Here is a 26858-nt window from a genome sequence, read left to right on the forward strand (position 1 = left end):
ACAAATTACTGGACTCTTTCCTTTATCTGTTTCCAAGAAAGTCTCCCCCGGTTAGTTAGGAAAAAAGAAAAATATGATGCCTTAGTTCTAAGCAGCATAAATTACATGCATCAATCAGAGGAAGCTTAAATTAAAATACACATTTGGCAAACAAATATGAATATGTTGATCTCATCTGTGAATCAAAATGATTTAATGCCAGTACTGACCCCCCACTGATCAACATGAAGGTCACTGCAAACTGCTTGATTCTCATTGAGAAATGTTGTTGTGTCTGTTAAAGATGCAGTTTTATACATTCCCTAATGCTCAATCTAATCGGTAATTCCAATGTAGCAGAATTGATTTATTTTAGAAAGAAAATACAGAATTCATTTTTTTTATTTATGTAATCCAAAACAGATAGCTAAATTAAAATGTTAAAAAAATACATGTGGTGTATGGGTCTGGGATGAAGGCTTTCCAAAGTGTTTATGATGTTTTCCAATCTAGACGAATACTATTTGTGAAATGGAATGCTACACCTTTCAGATACCAAGTGATCATAAATCAGTCTTCCCTTATCATCCTGTTCATGCTTTCTGGCTATAGAAATAACTAGTTTAACTCAATTATCAGACAAAATATTGCTCTGAATGGATAATCCAAGGCCAGTTGGGTTGTCACTGCTCTCAGAGGTCTTGTGAAAACTGATGAGTAGGGCAAGTGGTTTTATGGAAAACTCGAACCAGTCTTTGCCTTTTATAATGTTTTTGCCTGCAGTTAAAACGTCTTTGAAGTAGGGCTGGAGAAAGTCATCATGGCCCCAAGGTAGAAGGCACTGGGAAGAAGGGCCACACCATGGGGCAATGATACACAAGTTCAGGAGCTCCTATCACTCAGTTTTGGTGCAGTCCCTGATGGGAGCAGAAGCAACAGGGAACAACAGCAGAATTCACCTATGGGGACAAAGTCCCCAGTGAGGCTCAGAGGACGAGGTCAGTCCAGGAAATGTCTTCCTGCAACAGACCCAGTGGATAGAACTCATGATGTTTAGATACATTCATGCATGTATGAAATGGGGTTTTCCCATGGGTATGAATGTTTTTACATGGTCGTTTGTGAAAAATTGCACTTTCTAAGTAAACATTTCACACCTCTGTAACTGGGGACTACAGCAGTGGTAAAAGCCAGCTTCTCAGTTCTGCTAAAAAACAGAGTCCTTTTTTGGCTACAGTGTGAAATTATGACTTTCAATATCCAAGACTAAACATTTTTCTTTCTTATATAATTCTTGCCTGTCTCTCTACTTAAGAATTATTTCCATCAGAGGATTTGTTCTATTTATTTCCCTCTTCTTCTCCATGTGGAGCTGACACATTCTCCACTGATATTCAATAATCACGTCTTACCTTCTAAAGCATCCAATAGCCCATCTACAGTGTGAAAATCTCTTAAAGCAGACTCCAGTTTTAACTATCTACTGGGAAAGATCAGGAAGGGACACCTTAAAAATGCATCTTGACAGGACCAGATCAAATGTTCACTAAGGAGAAAAATAATTTTGAAATTCTTGTTCGTCTTGAACAAAGCTTAATTCATTAATCTTTTGCATTTAGATGAGAAGAAACAAGAATTCACTCATGTTTTTGTTTAACAAAATACAACCATCAAAAGCACATGCTACTGCAATGTTACAGTGCAAGCCAAGAATGAGCTGTTTGGATCTTTGACTTTATTTAGGTCTTACTGGCCTTGAAATTCTCAAATAAAGTATTGCAGAACAATGAAGGATAATACTTTTGAGTTTTTCCTACCACATAAACACACACTACATAATATAATAAACCATAAAATTATAAGAACTGCATCTTTGTCTTTTCTACTTCCCATTTCCTATTTTAGGTAGTTTCCTGCCTTAGTCCATCAGTCAAAAATCCCTGAGCAGTCAGAGGTAGTTTCTATTATCAACTGCATATAGAAATATTATGCATCTTTCTATAAAGAAACAATTTTGTCATTATCAGCCCTTCACACCTCTACGTAGAAGATAAGTTGGACGGCCCCTGTTTGAGTGAGGCATCTCTGAGTTCTAGGGACTAAAAACACTAACGTTTGCTTTGGAAGTTGGAGAGCAGCTAACTATGGCTCTCAGGGTGGTCTCCAGAACTTGGTTTCAGACCAAGGCATTTTGTAATAGCAAGCCACTGAAACTGTGGACTGCATAGCTAAAAGTCCATTGTAGATACACCTCAGCAAGAAGTAGGTACACATGATACGCATGTCCATTCTGCACTTTGAGGCAGAAAGACTTTTTCAATGAAGAAATCAAATACAAAAATCCACCTCTTACGACAGAAATGCAGCATTGCTGGACCACTTCTTCACACCTCCAGTTACTTCATATTAAAATCTGCTGGGACAGGGCAGGTATCACCTTACCACAGTACCTCAGAAAATTTCAACGTCCATAAATTCCAGCACTTTTGACAAACCTGAAGGTCATGAAATTTTATGTAAAGGAACAATGTCCTTATCTCAATTTAATTAAAAGCACATATCATAAATGTACGTAATGCACTGGGAAAGCTGTGTCTTTGAAGTAAAAGCTTCCCCATTACCAAGCTGTCAGAAAAATTTCAGCATTGATTATTTGCTAAAAGTCATTCTTTGTTGTCTGTATGGAGCCTCTTTGGTTTAAACTAATCCTACCTCTGACACTGAGGAGTGAGCAGGCCTCACTGTTCACCAGCATTCATGTGTGATTGATCTCAAATGAAGTGTAAAGACACAAACCCAGCTCTAACAGGACAATGGTGTGAACATGGCCATCTTCTCCGCTGCGGCATTTGCAGAGCCAAGTAGACAAGCAGAGCCTGACAAACTTAAGACATTTTTTTTCCCAAAACTTTATTTTCCTTCTCTGAAGAAGAGAGACGACCTTAGAGAGCATCCCTAATATGATGAAGATGGATCAGAAACTGATGGTACTTCTGCACTCTGTGATGAAGTTTGGTGCAGTCACACACAGAACTAGATAATCCAAAAGATCTGACCACTGAAATTGAAGTAATCCTTTGGATAATGCTGCACATTGGAAACCTGTGGCCCTTGCCATTGCTTACACTTTAACCAGTATCCGTACCAGATCCATATAGGAATTGCATTCCTGTTGAAGCTGAAGATAAAGTGCCAGTAGCCAGAGACATCATTTCAACATACAAATGGAGAGAAAAAAGACAATGTAAAGTCAATACTAGCTTGCAGATGGGGCATGATGCTGCTAGTGAGTTTGCTTCATGAAATTCTATATCCTTGTCATGAGTAAAACTAATGTCAACTGTCTTTATTTTTTATCTGCTACAGTATGAACAAGGAATCTTTTCCCCATACCTTTTTAATTTCTTTCAGAAGGTTATCGTTAGCTATTATTTTAATTTTTAGTAAAATTTCAGACCTCTTTCAAAGCAAGCTTTTTTATCTTTATTTGCAAGAGGAAGAAGAAAGGCATCTGTTATGATATCAGTAATTATATTAGCATTATATTAGTAATTTTTTGCTGAACAAATGCATCAAAACTAAGATCCTTTTACTCAACAAGTTCACTTTTGGATGAGTTTCGACATGCTTTCTCTTAGCTATCAGTCATAGATTTAGTCAAGACAATAAATCCTCACAAAATAAACATTATCACTTGCAACATTGATGGATATTTATTTATCAGTAAAGAGGAACGTTGCTCTTTTAATATATGCAGATTAGCTCCTAACTGATAAACAATTTCCCAGCTTTGCAGCTAGAACTGGTTGATCAGAAATAGATATATGTGTCTATACCTTCATCTATTGATCAAGGGTAGTTGGCAAGAACTTAAGTAATAGCGTTCTTGGCTTAGCACATCACTTTCATATTGATAGGGTGAATTGTTTCTGAGTCCAATACTTATCTGCTGGTGAAATACGGGAACATATGAATCTAGTCAGTCACACCCAAAATATTGTGGAAACTAGAAGCAACATATGTACTTCCTTGAATTTCTCCCCCTGTGTGGAGCATTTGGAAATGCAGCGACTCTTTGGAGAGGCTCTTGTTCAGTATCTAGCTAATATGTGGCATACCCTGTTACAATCTGGAAACTGCTTAAACCATTGGGGAAAATCAGCTGGTTCTGTGACAACACAAACCAAAATTTGTCTCCCAGCTAAAGCTTCATTCCCAAGCCTTTTAAAATGTCTCTGTTAAAACCACAAAGGCAAAATGAACTCATCTTCCTAAATGCATTAAAAAGAAGGAAATTGGATCCCTCTTCCCTTGGGGTCCAACGTATCCCGCTAACAAAGGTTAGTCATCTTCCGTCACCTTCATCCTCAAACAAATTGTTCTGTGGAGTGTTTTTTTGTGCATTGCTGGGGAATAAACAAGCCTTCAGCATCCCACCTGGCACCCACACGGCATGGTGGAAGAGGAAGAAATGCTCACTGTAGAGTCAGCTTCTTCCCCTTCCTGTCTTTCAGCAGAAGAACATCACCCTCCTTCTTCAAAATATATAGAAAATATTTTTATTTGGTCCAATCTCTCACTGAATACAAATCAGGGAAAATAGCTCTGCAATGGCTCTACAGCTAAGAACTATTATCTATGTGTTTTGATCAGTTATAACAGAGAAGGTCTATAGACTGCAATTTCCTGTTCTGAAGTGCTAAAACTTATGAAAATAAACTCCAAAGCTTAGTAAGCATCCTTTAATCAAATAAAATTGTCAGTATGAATATACCTATGCTAGCATAACCTTATAAAAAATGTTCGATGGTAGTTTTTTTGCGCTGTGAAATCAAAAACTGCAGTACACTTCAAATTATGAAGGATAAATTTGATGCATCAGTGATGCTTTGTCCTTATTTTTTCCTTATTTATACTCTTTTTCTTCCTTTCTGTCTGTTTTACAATGTTTTCTCATCCTTCTTTGCGTAATCCTCACCATTTTAATTATGTCTGTTTTATAAAATCATGTCTAATTAGAAAATTTTAAATTCCTCATTACAGCACATTCTCATGCAGAACTTGAAATAGGAGTGATTATGAACTGTTCTAATAAGCATCAGATTTGCACTCTTTAAAAGACTGGAATTGTTGTTTATATCTGTATGCACATTAGTTTACTTCAAGATGTGTTAGATTACATTAATTATGTTTGCATCTGCAACAGAGAACATTAACGGTCAATGCAAACCTCACTCCTCTGAATTCTTGAAGAGTTTCTTTTTTTTTGTTTTTCTTCTTGACAACATGTATTTGTCATTCAGGGAAAATTTAAGAGGGAGGAGCAGATCTTGCTGCTGGAACCTGCAAGACCACTGTTTTTCATTGTGCTGCAGACTAAATGTAAATACCTGAACCTTTTGAAGAAGTCTGTTAAAAAGTTCTGATTTTGCAACTAGCTATACTTTTATTTCACTTCAATCCTGATCTGTCTCAAAAGCAGGCAGATTTATTGCAGCAGTGTCCTCATGTGGGCTTCTAACAAAACAAATGTGACCCACCGAATTTTGGCTCCAGTTTTGATGAAAACAACTCCTTGCTAAGCAAAATACGAATAAATAGTTTTGATAGTTTTTAACCAAAGTGATTTAAGTAAGAATTGAGAGAAAATAACTGTCAGCCAGTATCTGGAATTAGCCTTCTGGTGCCTCTATTCTGTCTCTGCCTGCTTATTTCAGGCTGCACAAATCCCTGTAGCCAGCAGACATAACCCTGCTGTTATCAGAGGCAGCATGTCCGTTACATACACAGATGCACGTCGGGCATCCCAGCTGACCCACGGACACGGTTTCCACAGACTTCTAAGGCTGGCCAAGTGCAGAGAAGAATGCAATATTAAGCAGTTAAACTCCAGCTCCTTAACACTTGCTGTAAGTTTATAAACAGACTCAAGACATAAGCAAAGAAACTTGCTTTAGGGCTCATGAGAATAAATACATCTTTTCAGATCCTTCTAGCCTATGGCCAGAAACGAAGATACTGGGTCAAACAGTCAAATTATATTTCTTTTCTGTTGTTTGGCATTTCCATGGCAAAATCTTTATATTGCAAATCGTACCAGAATCAATCATACCACTGAAATCAATGGGATAAGTTACAAAGCAACTTGCTGCTCAGAGGATCCAAGAGCATAGCAGTCTAAACCTTAATTAGCACTGAAGAGTTTATTTAAATATTTTTACCATATATGCCTCTTTGTGAAACGTCTGCAGTCGGACCGTAATTCCACAACATTTATTTGTTATTCAAAGCAATTTGATGAATAATTCTGTAATAATTTCTCTCAGTATATTGCGAATATTCAGGATTTGAAACATGAATTGTGATTGCTCTCCTAAATCAAGTGCTGTTTTACTATTTCTTTGGTGAATGACAGTCTTAGAATCAAGTGAATGACTGGGGGGGGAAGAGAATTAAAAGTGAATATTATTCAGAATTTTCATAAATTAACTCTTATGGTGGGCACTCTTACCATGGCAAAAGCAAGATCATTTATGAGAAGCAGATATAAATGGCAGGCAGGCATATTGTTAAAATATATTTGTTCAGCAGTAGTACATGTACCTGGAATTATAGTTTTTAGTTATTAGATGTGCTATAGTCTAAAATTTGATGGAAAACAAAAAGGGGAAAAGACAAGTAACAGGTCTGAGGAGGCATTACAAAAGAATTCTTGCAAAGGAATTCTCACAAAAGAATTCTCTGTACAGTTAAAATCAGTTTAGGTATTCCCCTCGGGCTCTGGAAAACAGACATTACAACACTCAAGAACTTCAGCGTTTTATGCGAATGCAGACACATACACACTCTAAATGCAGTGACCTCAGAGGCAAAGGCTCATGTTTGGAGGCTGACCCTTACCTCCTGTTTGTTAAATTACTAATCCCTGCATGTTTCTTCAGCAAGCCTTCCGCTATTTTCTGATGACTGAAAACCACGGCTTGGCTTAGCTCTTTTGAGTTTGGCCTGTGAGCAGCGGTGATATGGTGATGCTCGAGGGTGCAGCTGACACCACTGCAGCTCCAGAGGCAGAGGTGCTTCTGCTGGGTGGGCACCAGGCTTAGCAATGAGCCTCCCACCATCACTTACCCTGGGGAAGAAACAAACTGCAACTATTTCTCCTTGACATTCCTGGGTTGCATGAAAAGAAACATGTGGTGGTTTAACCCTGGCTGGATGCTAGGCACCCACCAAAGTTGGCTCTATCACTCCTCTCCTCAGTTGGACAGAGGAGAGAAAATACAATGAAAGGCTCATGAGTTAAAGGCAGGGAGAGATCACTCCCCAATACTGTCACAGGCAAAAGTACAGTGACATTTCCACTTGTGAATTAAAATAAATTTATATTTGATTCCACTTACGAATCAAAATAAAAGCGGAATAATAAGAAGTAAAACAAGCCTTAAAACACCTTCCTGCTACCCCTCTGTCCTTTCCAGGTTCTACCTCTTCCCCCCCTGCGGCGCACAGAGACAGAGGATGGGGGTCCTACAGCACGGGTTCTTTCCGTGGGATGCAGTCCTTCAAGAACAGCCTGTTCCAGCACGGGTCTCCCAAAGGGTCACAAGTCCTACCAGGAAACCTGCTCTATCATGGGCTCCTCTCTCCATGGGTCTGCAGGTCCCTGCCAGGAGTCTGCTCCAGCATGGGCTTCCCACGGGATCACAGCCTTCTTTCAGGCATCCACCTGCTCAGGCATGGGGTCCTTCGCAAGCTGCAGGCGGATCTCTGCCTGGCTGCGGACCTCCATGGGCTGCAGTGGCACAACTGCCTTACCATGGTCTTCACCATGGGCTGCAGTGTTGTCTGACTCCTGGAGCACCTCCTCCTCCTCCTTCGCTGACCTTGGTGTCTGCATAGTTGTTTCTCTCACATATTCTCACTCCTTTCTTCTCTGGCCACCATTACTTCCGTGCAATAACATTTTCCTTATTAAATATGTTATCACAGAGGTGTTATCACCATTGCTCATTGGCTCAGCCTTGGCCAGCGGTGGATCTGTCTTGGAGCTGGCTGCCATTGGCCCTGTTGGACAGGGGGCAAGCTTCTAGAAGCTTCTCAGAGAAGCCACTCCTATAGCCCCCACTGCTCCCAGAACCTTGTAATGCAAACCCAATACACATGACTAGCACATCGAGTGAGATGATTAACCCCCTCTGCTCTGATCTCATGAGACCCCAGTTGGAGTATGGTGTCCAACTCTGGGGACCCCAACATAAGAAGTACTTGGATCTGTTGGAGCAAGTCCAGAGGAGGGTCATGAAGATGATCAGAGGGCTGGAACACCCTTCCTATGAAGACAGGTTGAGAGACTTGTTCACCTGGAGAAGAGAAGGCCTAGGGAGACCCTTGAGCAGCCTTCCAGTACCATCTGGTCCCATAGACTTGTGAGGATCCAAGTGGCTCAGCAGGTCACTAACTGTTCCCTCATGGATTATAGGGGGGCTATTTGGCTTCCTGCCTCTGTCTACCAGTTCCAGAAGCCAGTTGTCCTGAGGACAACCTGTCTTACTGTTGAAAATTGAGGCAAAGAAGGTGTTAAGTACCTCATCCTTTTCCTCATCTTTTGTGACTATGTTCCCCCCCACGTCCAACAAAGAGTGGAGGTTTACCTTGCCCCTCCTTTTGCTGTTGATGTATTTGTAGAAGCACTTCTTGTTATCCCTAACAGAAGTTGCAAGACTGAGTTCAAATTGTGCCTTTGTCTCTCTAATTTTCTTTCTACATGACCTAACTATATTCCTAAACTCTTCATGAGTAGCCAGCTCTTGTTTCCATAGTCAGTAAGCTCTCTCTTTCACCCTAATTTTCTTTAAAATCTCTCTGTTCAGCCAGACGGATCGTCTTCCTCTCCGGCTTGCCTTTTGATACACTGTGACAGCCTCCTCCTGTGCATTCAAGACTTGGTTCTTGAAGCATGTCCATCCCTCCTGGACCCCTTTGTTTTCAAGGGTTGTTTCTCAGGGTACACTCTGAACTAGTCTTCTGAGTAGGCTGAAATCTGCCCTCAGAAGTCCAGGGTAGAAGTTTTACTGATGGCCCTCCTTGCATCCCTGAGTATGGAAAACTCTATTATTTCATAGTCACTGTGCCCCAGATGGCCTCCAACCACCACACCTCCCACCAGACCCCCTCTGTCTGTGAACAGGAGGTCTGGTAGGGCCCCACCCCTGGTAGGCTCATTTACCAGCTGGAGCAGGAAATTATCCTCTATACACTCTAGGAATCTCCTAGACTGCCTCTTCTCCGCTGTGTTGAGTTTCCAGCAGACACGTGGCAGGTTAAAGTCGCCCACAAGAACAAGGGCTGGCGATTTTGAGACATCCACCAGCTGCTTGTAGAATAATTCATCACTTTCATCAATCTGGTTGGGTGGTCTGTAGCAGACTGCCACCAGGATATCAGCCTTGTTGGCCTTTCCCTTGATTCTGATCCTCAGGCATTCAGCCTTATCATTACTGACTTCAAGTTCTGCAGTCAAGAGACTCTCTAACATACAGAGCCACCTCTCCTACCATGCCTATCCCTTCTTAAGAGCTTGTAGCCATCTATGGTAGCACTCCAGTCGTGAGTTATCCCACCACGTTTCTGTGATAGCGACTACATCACAGCTTTCCTGCTGCATGATGGTTTCCAGCTCCTCTTGTTTGTTACCCATGCTGCATGTATTGGTGTAAATGCACTTCAGCTGGGCTGCTGATTTCAGTCTTAACTTAGGTTTTCCACCCTTAGGCTCGTCTCTGGAGAGCCTGGTTTCAACCCCTTCCCCCTTCAAACCTAGTTTAAAGCCCTCTTGATCAGCCCCAATAACTTATGGGCTAGAGTCCTTTTGCCCTTGCTAGATAAATGAAGCCTGTCTGACTCTAGCAGGCTTGGTACCATAGAATTTGCTCCATGGTTGAAAAAGCAAAATTCTGCTGGCAGCATCAATCCTTTAGCCACCTATTGATGAGTTTTCCTACTTGTCTCCTCATTCATCCCTGCTACTGCAGGAACTGAGGTGAACACCACCTGTACTCCTGTCCCATTAACTAATCGACCCACCACCTTCAAGTCCTTTTTAATTACCCTGGCACCTCTGTCATTAATGTCATCACTGCCAGCCTGGACCACCACCAGTGTGATAATAATCAGAGGGCCGGATTAGCTCAGGGAGTCTCCTAATAATATCCCTCACCCAGGCCCCAGGAAGGCAGCAGACTTCCCTGTGGAATGGGTCCGGTTGGCATATAGGGCCTTCAGTTCCCCTCAGAAGGGAGTCACCTACAACAACTGCTTTTCTTTATAGCTGTGGTTGCAATCTGTCTGTAGATGGGGTGCAACCAGGAGACCCTCCAGACAGATCCTCTTCTTGACTGCCCTCTACCTGACTCTCTGGGTCCAGGGCCTCATACCTGTTCTTTACGGGAACCATGGGAGGTGATGGGGGTCAGGAGGGGATTCCTTTACCTATTCGATTGGGGACCTGTTTCTATTCCCCCCCATCTGCTTGGTTTGCTCCATCTACCTGATGGCAGGAGGGGCAGGGCTTCGCCATCTCCTGCTGGACTTCTTTTGAGGTCGAAAGGGTACAAATCCACCAGCTTATTTCCCTTTCACTCTCTCTAATACTTCTTAGCCTCTCCACTTCTTCCTTGAGCTCTGCCACTAAGCGCAGCAAATCATTCACCTGCTCACATCACACACAGGCGTCTCTCACACTGTCCCCCAGAACTAACGCCAGGCTCAGTCACTCTGTGCAGCCGCTGACCTGGACAGCTGCGTCCTTCCTGGGGGCTCTGCCTGGGTTAGCACAGTCCCCCTGAGAGCAGCAGCAATGGCTTTTGCTCATTTGGAAACCATTGCTGGGTCGAGTTGAGTTGCAGGGGAAAAAAAAAAATAAAAAAAATACCCACAGCCACACACCTACCTCACAACCCACCAGAGAGAGCTGGAAGGGTGGCTGTGCCCTTCCCGCCCGCCCTGCCTACGCAACCCACCACACAAAATGCCATACCTCTGTTTGCCTGCTCCAGGTCACCACCCTCCCTGGAGCAGTTTATATCCCCTGGAAGCGACCTCGGCTCCACCCCCTGGTCAGCTGATTAGGCCTCGCAGGACGGCTGGGCCCTGAACTAGGAAGAGAAAATTGCAAGCACCGGGAAGATTTTGCAAGTGTGTTATCTGAGGACTCTGGCAAGTATGGCCCCACAGCACCTGGGCCCTTCATGTGTGTCTATATGACTCCACCATTCTGGGATGTGAGGACCCTGTAGGCTGTGCATCCTCACAGCTGTCTCATGAGCTGGGAAAATGCTATCCTTTCTACTTTACAGGTTGGCAGAGAAAAAAAATGTATTTAGGTAGGGTTTCAGGAGTCTGAAGCCAGGAGAAATTTCTTCCTGAGTCAAAAGCAAATCTCTTAATCACAGGAGACATGAACTGTAGAGCCTGCTTGGGCAGGAGAAGATACTGTGTCTGAACATTCACCAGTTTGCTGTCAGGAAATAAGCGAAAAATGGCCAGATCAAACTCATTTGTAGTTCTTGAGCTCACTGTTAAAGCCAGGGCTGTATGAAACACCCCACTGTTTTTATTTCTGTAGGACGAACTGGTGGAAAAGCTGATTTATTTTTGACTCTTTAATACTCCTTTTGGAATGTCCATCAACATATGACCATTTCTGTGCTGATTGTGGCCATTTTCCCCAATAGTTAGACCCAAGGAGCAGATGGCACAGAGGGCCACAGCTTTGTTAGGACATGAGGAAGGCAGACCAGGCACTGCACCTCTGTGCTAAGGGAATCCAAGGGCACCACCCCCAAACATATGTCACTCATCATGGCTAAATCACAGATGTTTTCCCCTTCACCAGGAAGCCCTAGGTTAAATAGGTAGCAGCATGGTAAGGCCTCTTCTGCACCTTCCACCCTGCTTCTGGGAAATGAAACTACTGAAAGACAGAAACACTGTTTAACTGTTTCTGAAGAGCTTGGTTTTGAGGTGGTGTTCAAGTGTCTTAGCAGTGGGTAGGGCAGAAGTCCTCAGTTAGTTAGGATAGATGCAATAATGACAATAAAAACCCAACATCTGTCACACGTCTGAGATATATAGACTGCTTCACTACATTTGTTGTAGCAAACATATCAATAAACACATTCAGGTAACTGGTGGAGTGACACAGTAAATGGTGCCTAAGAAATTAGGAATTTCTTTTTTAAAAAAATCCTGCCCTGTTACAGGATTTGCCTACCAAATCCAAAAATCCCATCCTGGAACCCAAAGTTCCAATTCCAATTGCCTAAAATTTGCTTACTCAAATCCCATTTTAAAAAAAAAAAGTTCAGAAAGGAGAATGCTGCATTGTTCACCAGTATCTCTTTTGGCAGCGAAAGCAGCACATCAGTGCTACAATGTTCTATCCAGGCTTGTTGTCAGCGTTGGTCCTCAGAAAGCCTGAGCAGTAATCTTTCACTTCACTTCAGACACTGGTTATTAATGTTAATCTAATAGTTGGTTTTGGCAGCGCCATGGTATGAAGGGGTTTGTCACTTGTGTGAATAAAAGTTGTGGGGTTTGGATTAGGGCTTCCTTTGTACTTGCTAAAATGCAGGCAAATATTGATGCAAGGGCTGGGCAACAGGCTGCTCATTGTGAGCTGCAAGATTGGCTTGTGTACAGCTCCCACAGGGATTTTCTCTTCATTTCTAGCAGTCGTACTTCATGCTGAGGAACAGTGTTTGCTCTCAAAGTGTTCTCTCAAATTCAGTATTATTACCTCCACTGCCAAATCAGCCATTTGCCCAAAGTCACGGAGCAGACAGCTTTCAGACTGTGAGGGGTCTCTGGTGATGCCTGTCCTGTGCTACCTACAGGCAGCACTTCTCTCCTGGACACCCATGGGCACTAGATACACAACACTGCATATTCTTTTCCTTCTTGCTTTCAGAAAAGCAAAAGGAAAATAAGATCAGAAACTTTGCTTATAACTGGAACCATGATTTCAAAGTCAGAAGTTTAAATTTAGGGTCTTGAATGCACACTGGGACATTCAGAGGAGATCCTGAGTGTTAGAACTTCCCATGGAAGCCCGTGGTACTAGAGCTCTGCAAAACATGCTTCAGACTGGATGTGGCCCAGGACTGTTTGCACACAAAGCTTCACATGCTTTCAGAGCACATTAAGGCAAACAGCCTTCTCACAGTTTAGATGTGATTTACGGTCAAAATGATGTGAGCCACAGAAAAAGGTATGACCAGGTAGCAAGTCCCTGCAGCAAACCAGTGACTCTGGGACTGCTGAGGACACAGAAACTGAAGAAACATCTCTGACAGCCTTTAAAATGTGTTACATGATGGTGCTTGTGACCCTGCCTTTGCCCCAGGCTATGCTATAGCTGCTAGAATTTCAAATCTCTTTCAGTGAGGGCTGAGTGGTATCTGGGCAAAGAAAAGAAATAAATAGGTTTGGACATTCCACATTTTCCATTTGGGGAAAGTTAACTTTCCTCAACTTTTGTTCTTTTGTTTTATTTCTTTTTCTTTCTAATATTTGAAAGTTTTTTTTCACATTTAAAAAGTCATATGATTACTGGTATCTCAGGTTACAGAATGTCAGGTTACAGAATCCCAATGGCATAAAATGGCTTCATCTGTAAAGGCTGGAGACCACCACTTTGTCATCAAGGCCTGATAATACTCAAACATTTCAAGTTCTCATTTGAATCAATAGGGGCATCCACATTTTCTGAGCATACTATAGTAAGACCTAACACTGACTTTGAAGTTGAAGGTCGAAGTTTTTGTGTTAAAAGCCAGATGTGGCACAAACAACATGACGGTAGCAGAGAATGTCTTGTACCATATTCTGATTTAACCTTGTTCCTTTTGTCCACACCTTTGGTTTTTTTACAATAAGTGTTCTTGGTAGATGTGTGTGGAGATGGGGCAGGAGGCTGGAGGAAGTGTTTTTTTCCTTTTAACAATAATATCCTTCTTCCATAAAAGATATGAAGCAGAAGACTGAACAGAAAATCTAGCTATTTTATTGCCCCAAGGCATTATTCATTTTCCTGACACATTATGTTTTTAATTAAAATTGCACATGAGTTAATTAAAATGTTCATTCAGCTTTTTTTTTTTTTCCTTGCATGGGTGCCTTGTTACTCTCCCAGCATTTTAGTAGAAGGCTGTTACATTTCAACAAACTGCTGGCTTTATCAGCTCAGACTTCTACTGACAGACTGTCATGTTCTCTACACCTTTTTATCTCAGATGTTCTAATTTTTTTAAATACCTTCTCTAGTGTGGAGGTTGGTTTTTATACAAAAGTATTATTATTATTTTGCTACCAGCACCTTCCACTAGTTGTTTGAGCTTAGGTTTATTAAGGAGACGTTGTCAGGAACGGGCAGGAAGGTTTCACAAATGGGAGTCACTGAAGTGTTATCCCATAAGAACCAGGGAACATTGTCAAAGCTCACTCTTACGGAAACTGCTCAGATTAATCTGCAATACAAGTACACAGTAACTTGGGAAGCAACACTAAAGAAGAGGAGCATTCAAAAAAAATAATCCTCAAAATCCTGCAGGCACCTTGCTTACATTGAAATATGTGGAATCCTTCAGGTCTATCCATTACACGTACTGAATTTTTGATCACTACTTTGGAAAAAGGAAATGCTGTAAGACAGACACAGACTTTTGTCCACCTTGTCCAGTCTTAAACTCTATTTTCAAAAGGTTTAGCACGATTTGAACAGTTTGAGAAAATGTTCCTTTTAAGCTGAAAATGTTCTTGGTGGTATATTAGGAAGGGCAAGAGAGATTTCTTAGTCTGTGAGTCCAGCAGTAAAAGCTGCTTTACTCCGTTTTCAGGGAATTTATTTCTATCCTTTAAATTCCCAAGTCACGAGTGGAAGTCTGTCCTGATTCCTTTATCCTGGCTACATAATATGCTGAAATGCAGTTATTTCCCCCAAGCACCACCAGAATTCATTTTGGGAAGGGAGCCACTGTAAAAAGTGTTCTCTGCCCCAGGTGTCAACCAGCTCCTAGAAATGAATAGATTTCACAGGTGGGTCATCTCTGCATTCCACAGAGGTTGTAAACATAAGTGGTGCACTTGTTAATTGAGCATCACAGTTTGGAAAGACATATAAGACCAGTAAACTATAGCAGGGGTAAAAGATAGAAAGCTCACAAAGCAAATGTTTTCTGAATAGGTGTACAGTAAGCTGTTGTGCCTTTGATGAAGCCTTCAAAGCTTGCAGAAACACATCAACGTTTGCCACTCACATCTTGCATCCCGGCTGCTGAGCCACCACGTGCATGGACAAAATGGAGCTTTCAAGGGAAGATTTATGTTATGTGTAAGTGCCATGCACGCCTTCTAACAGCAACACTGAAGCCAAGTTTAAAAATCAGACCTCAAAACAACAGCTCCCATTACTCAAACAGAGAAGGAGGGATGGGCTGAGAGGTTCAAACTTTTGTCTCAGCTAATATGCATTAGTGCCATTTGCTTTTTTCACACAGCATGAGTTAAGGACAGACTGTCAGCTGTAACTTCGAGCTTCCTGGATGCTGTCAGCTCATTTCACAACCTTCATATTCTTCAATTGAAGTGGAGCTTTTTACATTTTATTCTTTGACTTCTCGTTGTATCTTCATAAGAATAATGTGATTTTGAGGGAAGTGTTGAAAGGTTTGAATGTGGTAACTAAACATTTACAAAAGATCTTTAGCCTGAAATATGTAAATATATTTCTGTCAGTGGTTCAGATAGCAGTGTTTAATTTTGCAGAAAAATTGCAAAGGTTTCTTTTTATTTTTTATATTGAATTTATGTTTTGATGAAAAGCACTTCAGGAAGTAGAAGAAATTATTTATTTTTAAAACTCTCTTAATATGGCATCTTAGACATTTTGCAAAGGGTGTGAAAGATAAGGTTACCAGTCAAGAATAATGTTTTACAACATCATTACCCTGATAACACCCAAAGCAGCTCTCTTTGAATCATATAATTTGATATATATCTGTATTTGAATCAAATAATATCCTCCTTGGTTATGCTAATTTTGTTGTGTGATATTTATGTAGGCATCAAGAACTACTTCACTGAAACTCAGCTAAGAAACCCTATTGCTTTCCAAAAGATCAAGATTTGACTGGTTTGGTTTCAAACATACCTTGATATTTCATTTGTTGTAAGACTATACTTAGTTCACAGGTTATTAAAAATTCACTCCTTTATTACTCTATATTATCTGCACATTGAGTAGAAAAGAAACTCCAAAATATTTCTTTGCAACTTATATTGAAATTTCACATTAGTGGAAGTTTTCTTGCAGAACACAAAAAACAGAAGAGGGGGAGAATATACCTTATGCCTGTTGTGCAGCCATATGTAAGCACAACAAAAATAGCCAGTGGCTGGTGCATTTATCACCATTTCTAGGCACAGACTTGAGAAACCTTTACTACTATGTGGAGTTCTGGGCCCCAAGATTTAAGAAGGATGTGAAGGTCCTTGAATGTGTTCAAAGGAGGGCAACAAATCTGGTGTGAGGGCTGGAAGGCATGTGCTGTGTGGAGCGGCTAAGGACTTTGGGCTTGTCAAGTTTGGAGGAAACAAGAAGACTGAGGGGTGACCTCATTACTCTCTCTTCCTGAGAAAGGGAAGTGAAGAGGGGGGTGAGGATCTCTTCTCCCTGTACCCAGTGATAAGATGCGTGGCAATGGTTCAAAGCTGCACCAGTAGAGGTTCAGACTGAACACTGCAAGTATTTCTTTGTTGAGAGGGTGGTCAAACACGGGAACAGTCTTTCTAGGGACATGGTCAATGCCCCAAGCCTATCTTCTTGCCATTACCGTTTTCCACTACTTTCTGACTTGTGCTGTAGGGTTTTTCTTTTACTTTCCTGTCTCTATTCCCAATTTTTACTAAAGTCTTCTGGTCCTAGTAAATCCCTAGCCCTTCACAGACTGAGTACCTGTCCCTACCACAGACACCTGTGTAAAATTTTTACAAATAAGTATCAGTAAAACTGAAGCATTTCATAAAGTTGCATTATTTTTACCAAATTTTTCATTTAAGAATATTAAAAGAACGAAATGAATTATTTTTCTTCAGCACTTTTAAACACCAGTTTGAATTTGTGGGTTTGTAATAATTAGTTCTTCTTGGTTTACAATGTTCTTTAACACCAGTGAAAAACATTTTAAAAACAAAGGGTTTATTCCATATTTTTTTTTAACAGTTCATCATGCTACCAACATTTCAAAAACACTGATTTGGAGATGGCCTGGAACATTTTTCCAACATTTTAAAAAGGCTCTAAAATTTAAAAAAAAATCCCTTTTCTCCTTATTTTTACACCCTGTAATCTGGGTACCTTGAACTTCCCACATAGCATCAACCTTTTGTGCTTTCATGTAGGAAAAGTCAATGTTTAATCATAAAAGAGTTTGAGAGTCTATATTAAGAATACAATCTAACTTGGTATCTGCTGTTTGAGATCCTGCACGCTATGAATTTCATACAGTAGGAATTAAAATCTGGTATAATTTCATGACCCGTATCACCTTCTCCCTCACAGACTCCAACTGTGTGAAGTTATTTCCATAAAGAAATGTGGGGATATTGTAGGAAGCAAACTGGATTTACCAACAGTGCAAAGCTGTGGTGAATATTACATCTAAAGCCAACTCCTCTTATTATAGATATGTTTAACACTTCCTGAAAATTCCCTTCAAAAAAGTAACAGTAATTTTCATCAGCTCTGGGAAAAGAGTCATCAAGTATCTCCAGGTGTAATGTATTTTTAGTAGAACTACCCAAACTGTTAGCCACAGTTGTGAACTCTGCTGAGGAAGTCTCTCATGCTGCCATGGCAAGCTATCTGCCCACAGGCAGTTGGAGTGCTCCAGATAGAGGTGCAAGACCTTAAAAAAAAAATCTAAAGCCATGCCATAAACAGTAAGCATTTTTAAAAATCATTTTTCCCCAGTTTGGAAAGGAATGGAATAATAGAAAGAGAAACAAACTGTTCTGAGAAAGGCGCAGCCTGAGGAGGTCAGCTTTGCTGCAGGGTCATTGATCCTCCCCTGCTCTACCTCTCATTTTCTCACGTAGGCACTTACCTAATTCTGGACCTGCAGAAGCCCGTTGGCTTTTCTCTGCTCATGCTCTGCCTCCCTCACTCCCTTTATGCTTTCCTAGCAATTCCCAGGAAGTTGATTTCCAATAATCACCTAATTTCCTGCATGAAGCGGCACAGGACGCCCCAAGACTCCCATCATCTTGCATGACCACTTTTAGCATGCTCAGACTTGTAAAGTCCTGCTGCTTTCTGCCCTTGTAGACACAAAGGTTAACGGAGATTAAGCAACTTTTCTTAATTGTCAAACTCCAGCCATGAAACTGGGAAAAGAGGATTTATAAGAAGGACATTTACAGCCCTCTCACGTTTCCCCCCATTAAGGGGCAGATCTGAGATGAGAAGTCCGGACTGGCTCCGAAAGCTGAGCTCTGTCAGAACAGACTCCTTTTAGAGATAGTTTCCTCTCCTAGAAATATAGGAGAACAAAAGAGTAAACAAACAAAACTCCAGCCATGTTGGACACATTTCCTGCATGCTCAAAGATCATCCTGCCTAAGCACAGTAGTACTGACAGCCCCTGGCCAGGCCACAGCAACACCATCCAGTCCTGCTGGAAATGCAGCAGGTGGTAACCTCTGCAAGGGAGATAAAGACTTGGAAATGGCAGTGATTTGTACCCTACAGAGATAAAGCAGAGTCACTGTATTTGTTTTTTTTTTTCTATTTGTTCACTCAGCTTGAGTAAAGCCATTTGGGGAACTTTTTGTTTGCTTTTTTCATTTTATTGCTCTTATTCTTCTACATCATTCAAGACCAAAACCTTGCTATAAGTGAAAATATGGAGCTGAAAGCCTTTTTTTTGTATGCACAGAGTGAGAGTTCCACTGTGCAGACTCGCATCTCTCTTCGTCCATATGAAGATGCAGCAGGGCCAAAGCACAACTGTCACCCCTTGAACTCTCAAGCTGGCAGTACAAAATAGGTTTTCTTCTACACTCAGTGAATTTGGGGTTTCTATGTATATATTTCTATCTTTTTACTTCTCAGTAAATATGGATGGTCTCAGACAAATAGAGAAATAAGGCAATAAAATATCTGGTTTGCTGTCCTAAATTTCATCTATGTATAATTTTAAGGCCTTTGCTACATTTCTTACTCCCATTTATTCCCCTCACTCTCATCAGTAGGTGTGGATAGCAGGTTTACCTACTGACTTGCCAGTTGTATTTGTTCAACAGCTCTAACTCAATGACATCATTTATTAGAAAGATAAATGAGAGCAATTAAGCATCATGGCCATAACTGGCGAAACTTTCTGCAAAGAGAGCATTATTAAAATGACAGAGTGCTTGTCTGTGCCTGCCCAAGGTGTATGATTCAGCCTTTCTCCTTTGCCTGGTGGAGTGACCCCCAGCAGCACACCTCATGTGCATTGTTTCTATAGGGCTATATATAACCTCTCCTGTAAAATAGCAATGTCTATTGATTGATGTCCATTTAATTTTTAAGAGCCATCTTCCGCTATGTTATTTAGAGTTAAACAGGACAGCTATTAAACATTACACTTTAGTTCATGTTTGTTAAACTACTCACTTGAATAACCTCCTCAGATGCTGATAAATGGCACCTTCACAAAGAAGAGCTGTTACTTTTTCACATAATATACTGGTGTTTAAGGCTTGTTATAGTATATCACATGCACAGCCTCACTCTGTCATTCAAAACCCGAATGACGTTTTATTAAAACTGTGTTTCTTTTTAATCCTATCTGGCTAATGTTTCCAATAATTTTTAATACTGGGTTTGGAGAAAGGAGGAAAATTGCCCTGAGGAGAGGAAACTCCATTCTGCCAAACCAAACAACTAGGTTTCAAAATAGGGCTTGTTTCCCTTAAAAAATTCAGTTCTCTGATTTAGGCAGAAAAGTGGCTGTAAAAGTGTAGAAAGAAACAAACAGCAGGAAAAATAAGACCATCAAAGGAAAAAAAGTAGGAGTAATACATGGAAAGAGAGGTAAAGATGGTCAAATACAATAAAGAGGAAAAACAAAGCAAGAGAGAGAGAGGAACTAGAGAAGGTGCTCCAGACTTCCTCCAGTATCACCAGGTTATAGGACTGAGCTGTAGGACAGCAGCCTTATCAGTTTGAGGCATCCCTGCCTGCTCCTACCTTCCTGCAGTAGGGATGTGATCTGCAACCCAGTGTCAGGAAACCCTATCATCTCTCATGGGACATGATCCCAGCATGGGAGCCCTGTAAGGCTTCTTGGGAGTCCTGGTCTGGCTGCAGACATGCTATATATGTATTGAGCATATATATGCACTGAAATACATATAGATGAAGCAGCTGTGATGGCAGATCCTTGCCCTTTTTAGATGTCATAAAGTAAATGTATTGCACAGGCTGTGATGTGGCTGGCAAGAAAATGGAGACAATATCCCTCTACTCTTGGATCCAAACGCTTCATTTTATAGAGCATATGATTTACCTGTGGTTTGTATCCTTGCAGGCACTGCCCAGAGCATGGTGCCCAGAAGCCTTTTTCCAACATGGTTCCATTGCCAGGAATGTCAGGAAGGTTGAAATGGGAGCCAGGACCAGTGGGGTAGTGCAAGCTGAGGCCAGCTGCACCCTGGCCCCCAAGGGCTGTCTGGGAGAGGAAACCTGAAGCAAGGCATCACTTCTGAGGAATCTCTTCCAGGTGTGTGTGGAGGGAGACAACCCTGGGGTCTCAAAGCCAGAGAAGAAAAAGAGGCAAATTAAGGCTGAATTTGAAAACCAGACAGATACCCACTTTGGAAAGATTTTGCAGATATGTTAAGCAGAATTTAGAGTAACCTTCCTCTGAAATGCTGCTCATTTTTCCAGATGGCAGGATATCCTGAATGCATTTATTGCCACCCTTTCCATCCCTGCCAAGCCTGCAACAGTGGTGAGCCTGTAGTATGAAGGTGCAAAGAAAGATGTAAATGAATTAATGCCTTATTCTTTAAGGGTGTCTTTAAGAGTTGTTCACAGACTTGAAAGGTGTCAAAGGTTAAGGAGAAAACATACAGAGGGGTGCTGGGGAGAGGTGATGTGTTTACAATGCCAGAGAAGGCATGGAGGGCAATGGGATAGGGGCAGCCAAGATATGTGAAGTAAAGAATATATTTTTATGTGCTCAAAACCATGCCTAAGTGATGAGAAGGACGATGCTAAAACAGACACAAAATTAATCACCTTCAGAAGGGATATAAGAATAACCACGCCAGGTCAGACCAACAGTCCATCTAATTGGCCTTTGACATGTCACAGCAAGATTTAAAAACCAATATTAAGTCATCTCCTGCACTGGAAATAATGTCCTAGCCAGGATGAGCAGGCAATCGGTGTTTCGTACTGTAGGATAGGAGTACTCATACTCTTAGGAAATAATTTATTCTAATGTAATGTGATCGAATGCTCGCAATATCCTCAGAAAGGTTTTATACATTTACTGAATCCTGCTGATTTTTGGCTCAGTAATATCTGAAAAGAGTCACACTAGTTATTAAGGAGTTACATAAAGACAACATTTAACTTTGGTCACTGTTAAACTCTCTGCAATTCAGTTTCATGTATTGCTCCTATTTTATGCTGTTTTTGTGGGGAAATTGTTGCTTCTCTAACCTCCACTTTTTGCTTACCCATCCAATAGTTATCTTTCTCTTCAAGGAGCCAGAACTTCTTTGTTGTCTGTGGTCAACAGTTTTGTTTGCTGTTGACTTAAACCAAATAAAAAAGCAAACTCAACCCTTGTATTTCATGACAGGAGAAAACTAAGAAGAGGGCAGTGGTTGTTGCTGTTATCAAGGGTACATGTTTGCCATGTGGTGCTATAAAAATGCACAACCCCATAATATCCATCCTTCCTGTTTCCTAGAGGAGATGATATGCTGGGAAAAAAATGGATTCTACAATGGAAGCCAATATACACGGTCTGTATTTCCCCAAGTGTATCTGCATCTTTAAAATCAGATAGCCTCTGGCATGCAATGAAATCAGCGCACCCGTGTCAGAGATGAACAGATTAATAAACATCTTCCTTCTAGGGAAATATATAATATATATATTAATTTTAAGTTTATAAGAAAGTTCTCACCTGGTTACTTCTGTCATACCCTTTAACCCTGGATGGTGCCTGTCACATCTCACTTGACCTGCATTATAGATGAGTTCCTAGTCCTCAAAGACTGGGAAGTTTCCACTCTCACCTGTGAAAAAGTTGTAGATACATAGATGCTGAAGGATAGGTACTGCACATGGGATAACCCAGTGCCCAGCTCTAAAATGGGATTGTGTATCTTGCTTTTTTCATCTAGACATCCTTCAGCTGAAAGTTTTCTTCTTATTGCTGTGAAAGAAAAAAAAAAGGTTGGATTATTCTTTTTCAGAAACATGTTGATAATGCGAGCCCAGGATAGGATGATTTGTCAACAAATTATAGCACAGGTTATTTCATAGAGAGTTCATTCAATAACAAAATTTCATATGTTAGTACCAAGCCATCACTTTATCACAATATATTTCTCTTGCAGTTAGAATTTGTCCTGCACAGTGAATAGATTTTCATTAAAAGATTTTAAATAAACCTTATCTTTTCTCAGTAACAATGAAGAGAAGTGGGTGTCACATTTTGCCTTTCACCTCCATCCTTGTGCATTTTGATGTAAGGCAGCAGAATGCCTTATTTAATTAAATAGGAATCTGGATTAACTCCAGCTGTGGGCCATGCAATCAGGGCTTGTGTGTGTTCAAAAAGGGGTGCTTTCCCTGGCTCATATTTCATTCCGGCATGGAAATCTGCTCTCACTCAAACCTGTCCACATGCTGCAGCAAGTGATCTTCCCTCCCTTCTCAATCATACACTTAGGCACCCCCCACTACAATTCTTTGAAGAGAAACAAAAAAGCAAACAGCTTGGCTTGTCCACTTACACTAAGTACTATTTAATGATAAGGGGCTTTGCTTGTTCGTGTATAAATCTAACATTTATTCAAGTTTATATTGTCATGACTGTAGGATCTCTTGTATTGTTTTATTCAGATTCTCTCCAGATGACCAAAATTTAATTGTCTGGTGCCAATCTCTTAAGATGAGCTTGATGCTCAGAAGTAGTTTTACCTTTCCTTAAACAGGCATATCACCATCATGAATGATAGGCACACTTTCAGTTCTTACTACTTCTCAAAGTATTTTTGCTACCATTCAAATAATAAATTATATATAAAATAAACATGATAAATCTGACTGAAGTTGCAAATCTTTTTCTTTCCTGAGAGAGGAAAATTATCACAGACCCATATACGTATTTTGGAGAGAGTCTACTACACTCACAATATCTATGTGTTCTCAAGTCTGAATATGAGTGTGCAAATGTGTGTATAAATTAATGAACTGACACATCCATGAGAATTTGTGATCATATTTGATTTTCAATAGTCTTTCTGAGTATGCACTTTGCCCCTTTAGGTGTCATCATCGATCCATGGTGGTGCTTTTGACAGAATATGTCTCAACCAACAGAAAAGACAATTGTCAAATGATGTTGCTCATTGTTCATTTTCTTAGACTGGAAATCTTTTTGCAGTAATTTGATATGGCAAGTTTTCTCAGGCTATAAGCAGAGATTCAGACTACAGATGATAATGAAAACTAAATCAGAGTTCACCATGCATAAAAGATTCTGAAACTTTGAATTTTTAAAATTTTGTAGCTTGTGTGGAGGTTACAGATGGGTAAACTCAAAACGTTTGGCCTTACCACAATATTAGATTTTCTGGCCAAACGTCACCTGCCAAAACAAACTAGAAATAAATAGCTCTCCATTTTCAGCAGAACAGAGCCATTTTCCCTCCCTTTTTTATTTCTCTTTTAGTCTTTCTTCCAATCCATCAGCATGAAAAGACTGTTGAATGAAATTCTATAGATACATCCAATTATTTTAGACTTTCTAATAAATTCCCTCAAGGACAGTGTAAATGGCAATTTTGATCACCATAAATTTCCTATTTGTTGTATAGGAATATATAGTTGCATGTGGCAGGATGTTTCCTTGTATCCCGTAATGTATCCTCTAATGTCTCTGGGGGAACTGAAATTTTAGATCTCTCTTTAGTTCTTTGTTGGTTTTTTTTTAAAAAAAACAAAGAAGTAAAATTTTTCTAATTTTCATTTTTCTCTTCAGGGTGCTATCTAATTAATTTCTTGATGTTGTTCTTCACTGATTTTCCACCTACCCTTCATGCCAGTCCTTACGAAGAAACTAGTCATTATGGTACTGTCTCTATAACATTTCTCGTCAAGACAGTGGGTGAGAAAGTTTTAATGTCAGTTCTAGAATCTGCTCTGATGAGATTCTAATTAAGTTGCCAGTATAGAGAAAATTAGAAAATCACAGCAGTTTAAAGCTTAACCTTCAAGGAAGCTTGAGCAGATATGAATAACGTTATTTCTGAAAGGCAGTGTGAGTGCAGTTGCGGGCGCTAATGTGAAGCGATGCATGTTCAGTACATCATTTTTCCACACTGTTAAGTGGAACAAGTCATAGCGCAAGTGTATGTTTAAGTGCTTGAGGATCAAAGATATACTCTTATTCTTGAAGGAAAATGTGGTGACAAAGGCAGTTTAAATGAAATCATATGGTCAAAAGTACCCTTATACCTTTTATTTGTCTCCAATCCAGGTCATGGTTGGGCTGCACCTACATCATTTCACTGTTACCAACTCTCACCAGCCATAAACAACAACCAGACAAGTTTGTATGACATCTGAATATTTGAAGTAAACTCAGATTTATGATTACACTTCTATCTAGTTTCTCATTCTGGATGGAGAGCTGTTTGTCTCAGATTTTACATCATGTTCACCATTCTAATTTTAGCAGCATATATATAAGTTGTGGCAACTACATATATGCTTGCATTCCACTCATTGGGAGATGAGGACATCTAAAGCAAACTTTAAGTGAAAACCTGCCCATCCACATTGTTATGTATTATCATTTTATCCTTCTGAGTGAATAAACATTGGAACTGCTCTGTACAGATATCTCAGTGATAACTTGCAGCTTTAACAATACTCCAGATTTTTGCCTCCACCTCTGTTTTTAATACTGCTGTGGTTTTCAACTGAAAAACCAGTGCAAGTCAGCCAGGCAATCCCATGACAAACTCCACTAAGGACTTCACAGTTAACAAAACAATGAATGAAACATCATTCTGGCACACAGAGCAGCTTTCTGCTGTCTTCTGCCGCCTTTGCTTTTTTTTTTTCCCCAAGTGGAAAAGCAACTTCAAAAACAAGGTGCTGTCATTTTAGCAAAGGAGAATTAGGACTGTGAAAGGATGAAGTGTCCTTGCACAGAAAGACTGCAGCTAAAATTGTATCAATATTCCTGTTATAAACTGATAAACACAGAGCTCCGTGAGGTCAAGTTGTACATGCTTGAGCTGACATGCCAATCTGCCAGCAGTCATATGGTTCTCATATGGCGACACGCCACAGATGCCAGGAAAATGTGAGAAGTTTCTGGCTCATTTCATTTCACTCTCCTGAATGCCATGTTTGCCTGCACACACACACACACACACACACACACATACACACACACAGAGTAGATTTTCTATTTTAAATAGAGCTGTTATAGCCCATGTATTCCCATTTTCTTAAAGGATATGCGATAACTCACCCAAACTGATTCCTGAGACTTCATAGCAAGACTTGTCTTGGAAATGAGAGCAGTTTTTTTTTTTTCTTACAAGCCTTCAAAACACTCCCCTAGCCATTTTTAAATGACATCAAAAGACAGAATTAGAAAAAGAGACAGACAAGATAACAACACATCGTATGCGGATGCATTTTGCACTCTTATAATATACATTTAGGGAAAAGAATCTGAAAAGTTTTAGTTGTCTCAAATGAGACGTCTTCTAATCTCTAACAACATTAAAACAGCTCTTATTAACGCTTGAACAGCAGCAAGTATTTCTTTCCTTGGTTCTGTTTCTTCAATGTCCATTTTTGTATCAAAAATATAATGCCTCTATCTCATGGACTGACATGATAGTACAGTAACAATTGTCTACATTCATGTTTGGTAAACAGACCACAATTATTCATTGAGTATATAATGCACAATTTACAAATTGTTGAAATATGTATTTCCGCATCAGACCATCTTTCAAGCTTTTACATTCTTTTATGTCAGGTTCAATTGTCTTCAAGATGAATTGTTTTCCTTTTCCTTCTTATAAACTGTTACTAAAGGGAAAAGGCTAAGACAAATATAACTACAGCCATTTTTAATGAAAAGACTTGCTTCTACAACTGAGAGCATACACTCCATCCATGCCTCACCAAGTCCTGCTACTGTGATTTTAAATTAACTTACTTCAAACTGTTAATGGAAAAACATAAACTGGTTTTAGGCTTAATACATGAAAAACAAGAAATTCACAATGTATATGCGTGTATATGTGTGTGTGTGTGTCTCCACACACATGCAACTGTACAAGGAGTGGTGATTTCTCCATGCAGGACCATGTTTGAAATTAATTCACCTCTGGCACCTCACCTACCTTTGGTCAGAAATCCACCTCTTCAAAAACATTAAAATACCACATTTCTGACAGCCTCAAACACTTCAGATTAGTCTATAGGGAAATAATTTCTGTTTTTCCAGTATTAAGTCTTTCCTCCTTAGGATCACACTTTCTAAAAGTTCAAGAACAGTAAC

The 26858-nt window shown here is 40.3% G+C and overlaps 1 protein-coding gene across 1 annotated transcript in view; it reads right to left on the bottom strand.

The window, feature by feature from the left end:
• Nucleotides 1-22255, bottom strand: part of LOC114002263 (cytochrome P450 7B1) — a 223530-nt gene extending 201275 nt beyond the window's left edge. Inside the window, exon 1 of the mRNA XM_039378420.1 lies at nt 22224-22255. Coding sequence (XP_039234354.1) covers nt 22224-22240 — 17 coding nt within the window. The 5' untranslated portion in view covers nt 22241-22255. The remainder of the gene's footprint in view (nt 1-22223) is intronic.
• Nucleotides 22256-26858: the final 4603 nt, after the last annotated feature.

Source organism: Pipra filicauda, unplaced genomic scaffold, assembly GCF_003945595.2.
Source record: "Pipra filicauda isolate LSUMZ 115617 unplaced genomic scaffold, ASM394559v2 scaffold138_size1969278_pilon, whole genome shotgun sequence".
NCBI classification, from domain to species: Eukaryota; Metazoa; Chordata; class Aves; order Passeriformes; family Pipridae; genus Pipra; species Pipra filicauda.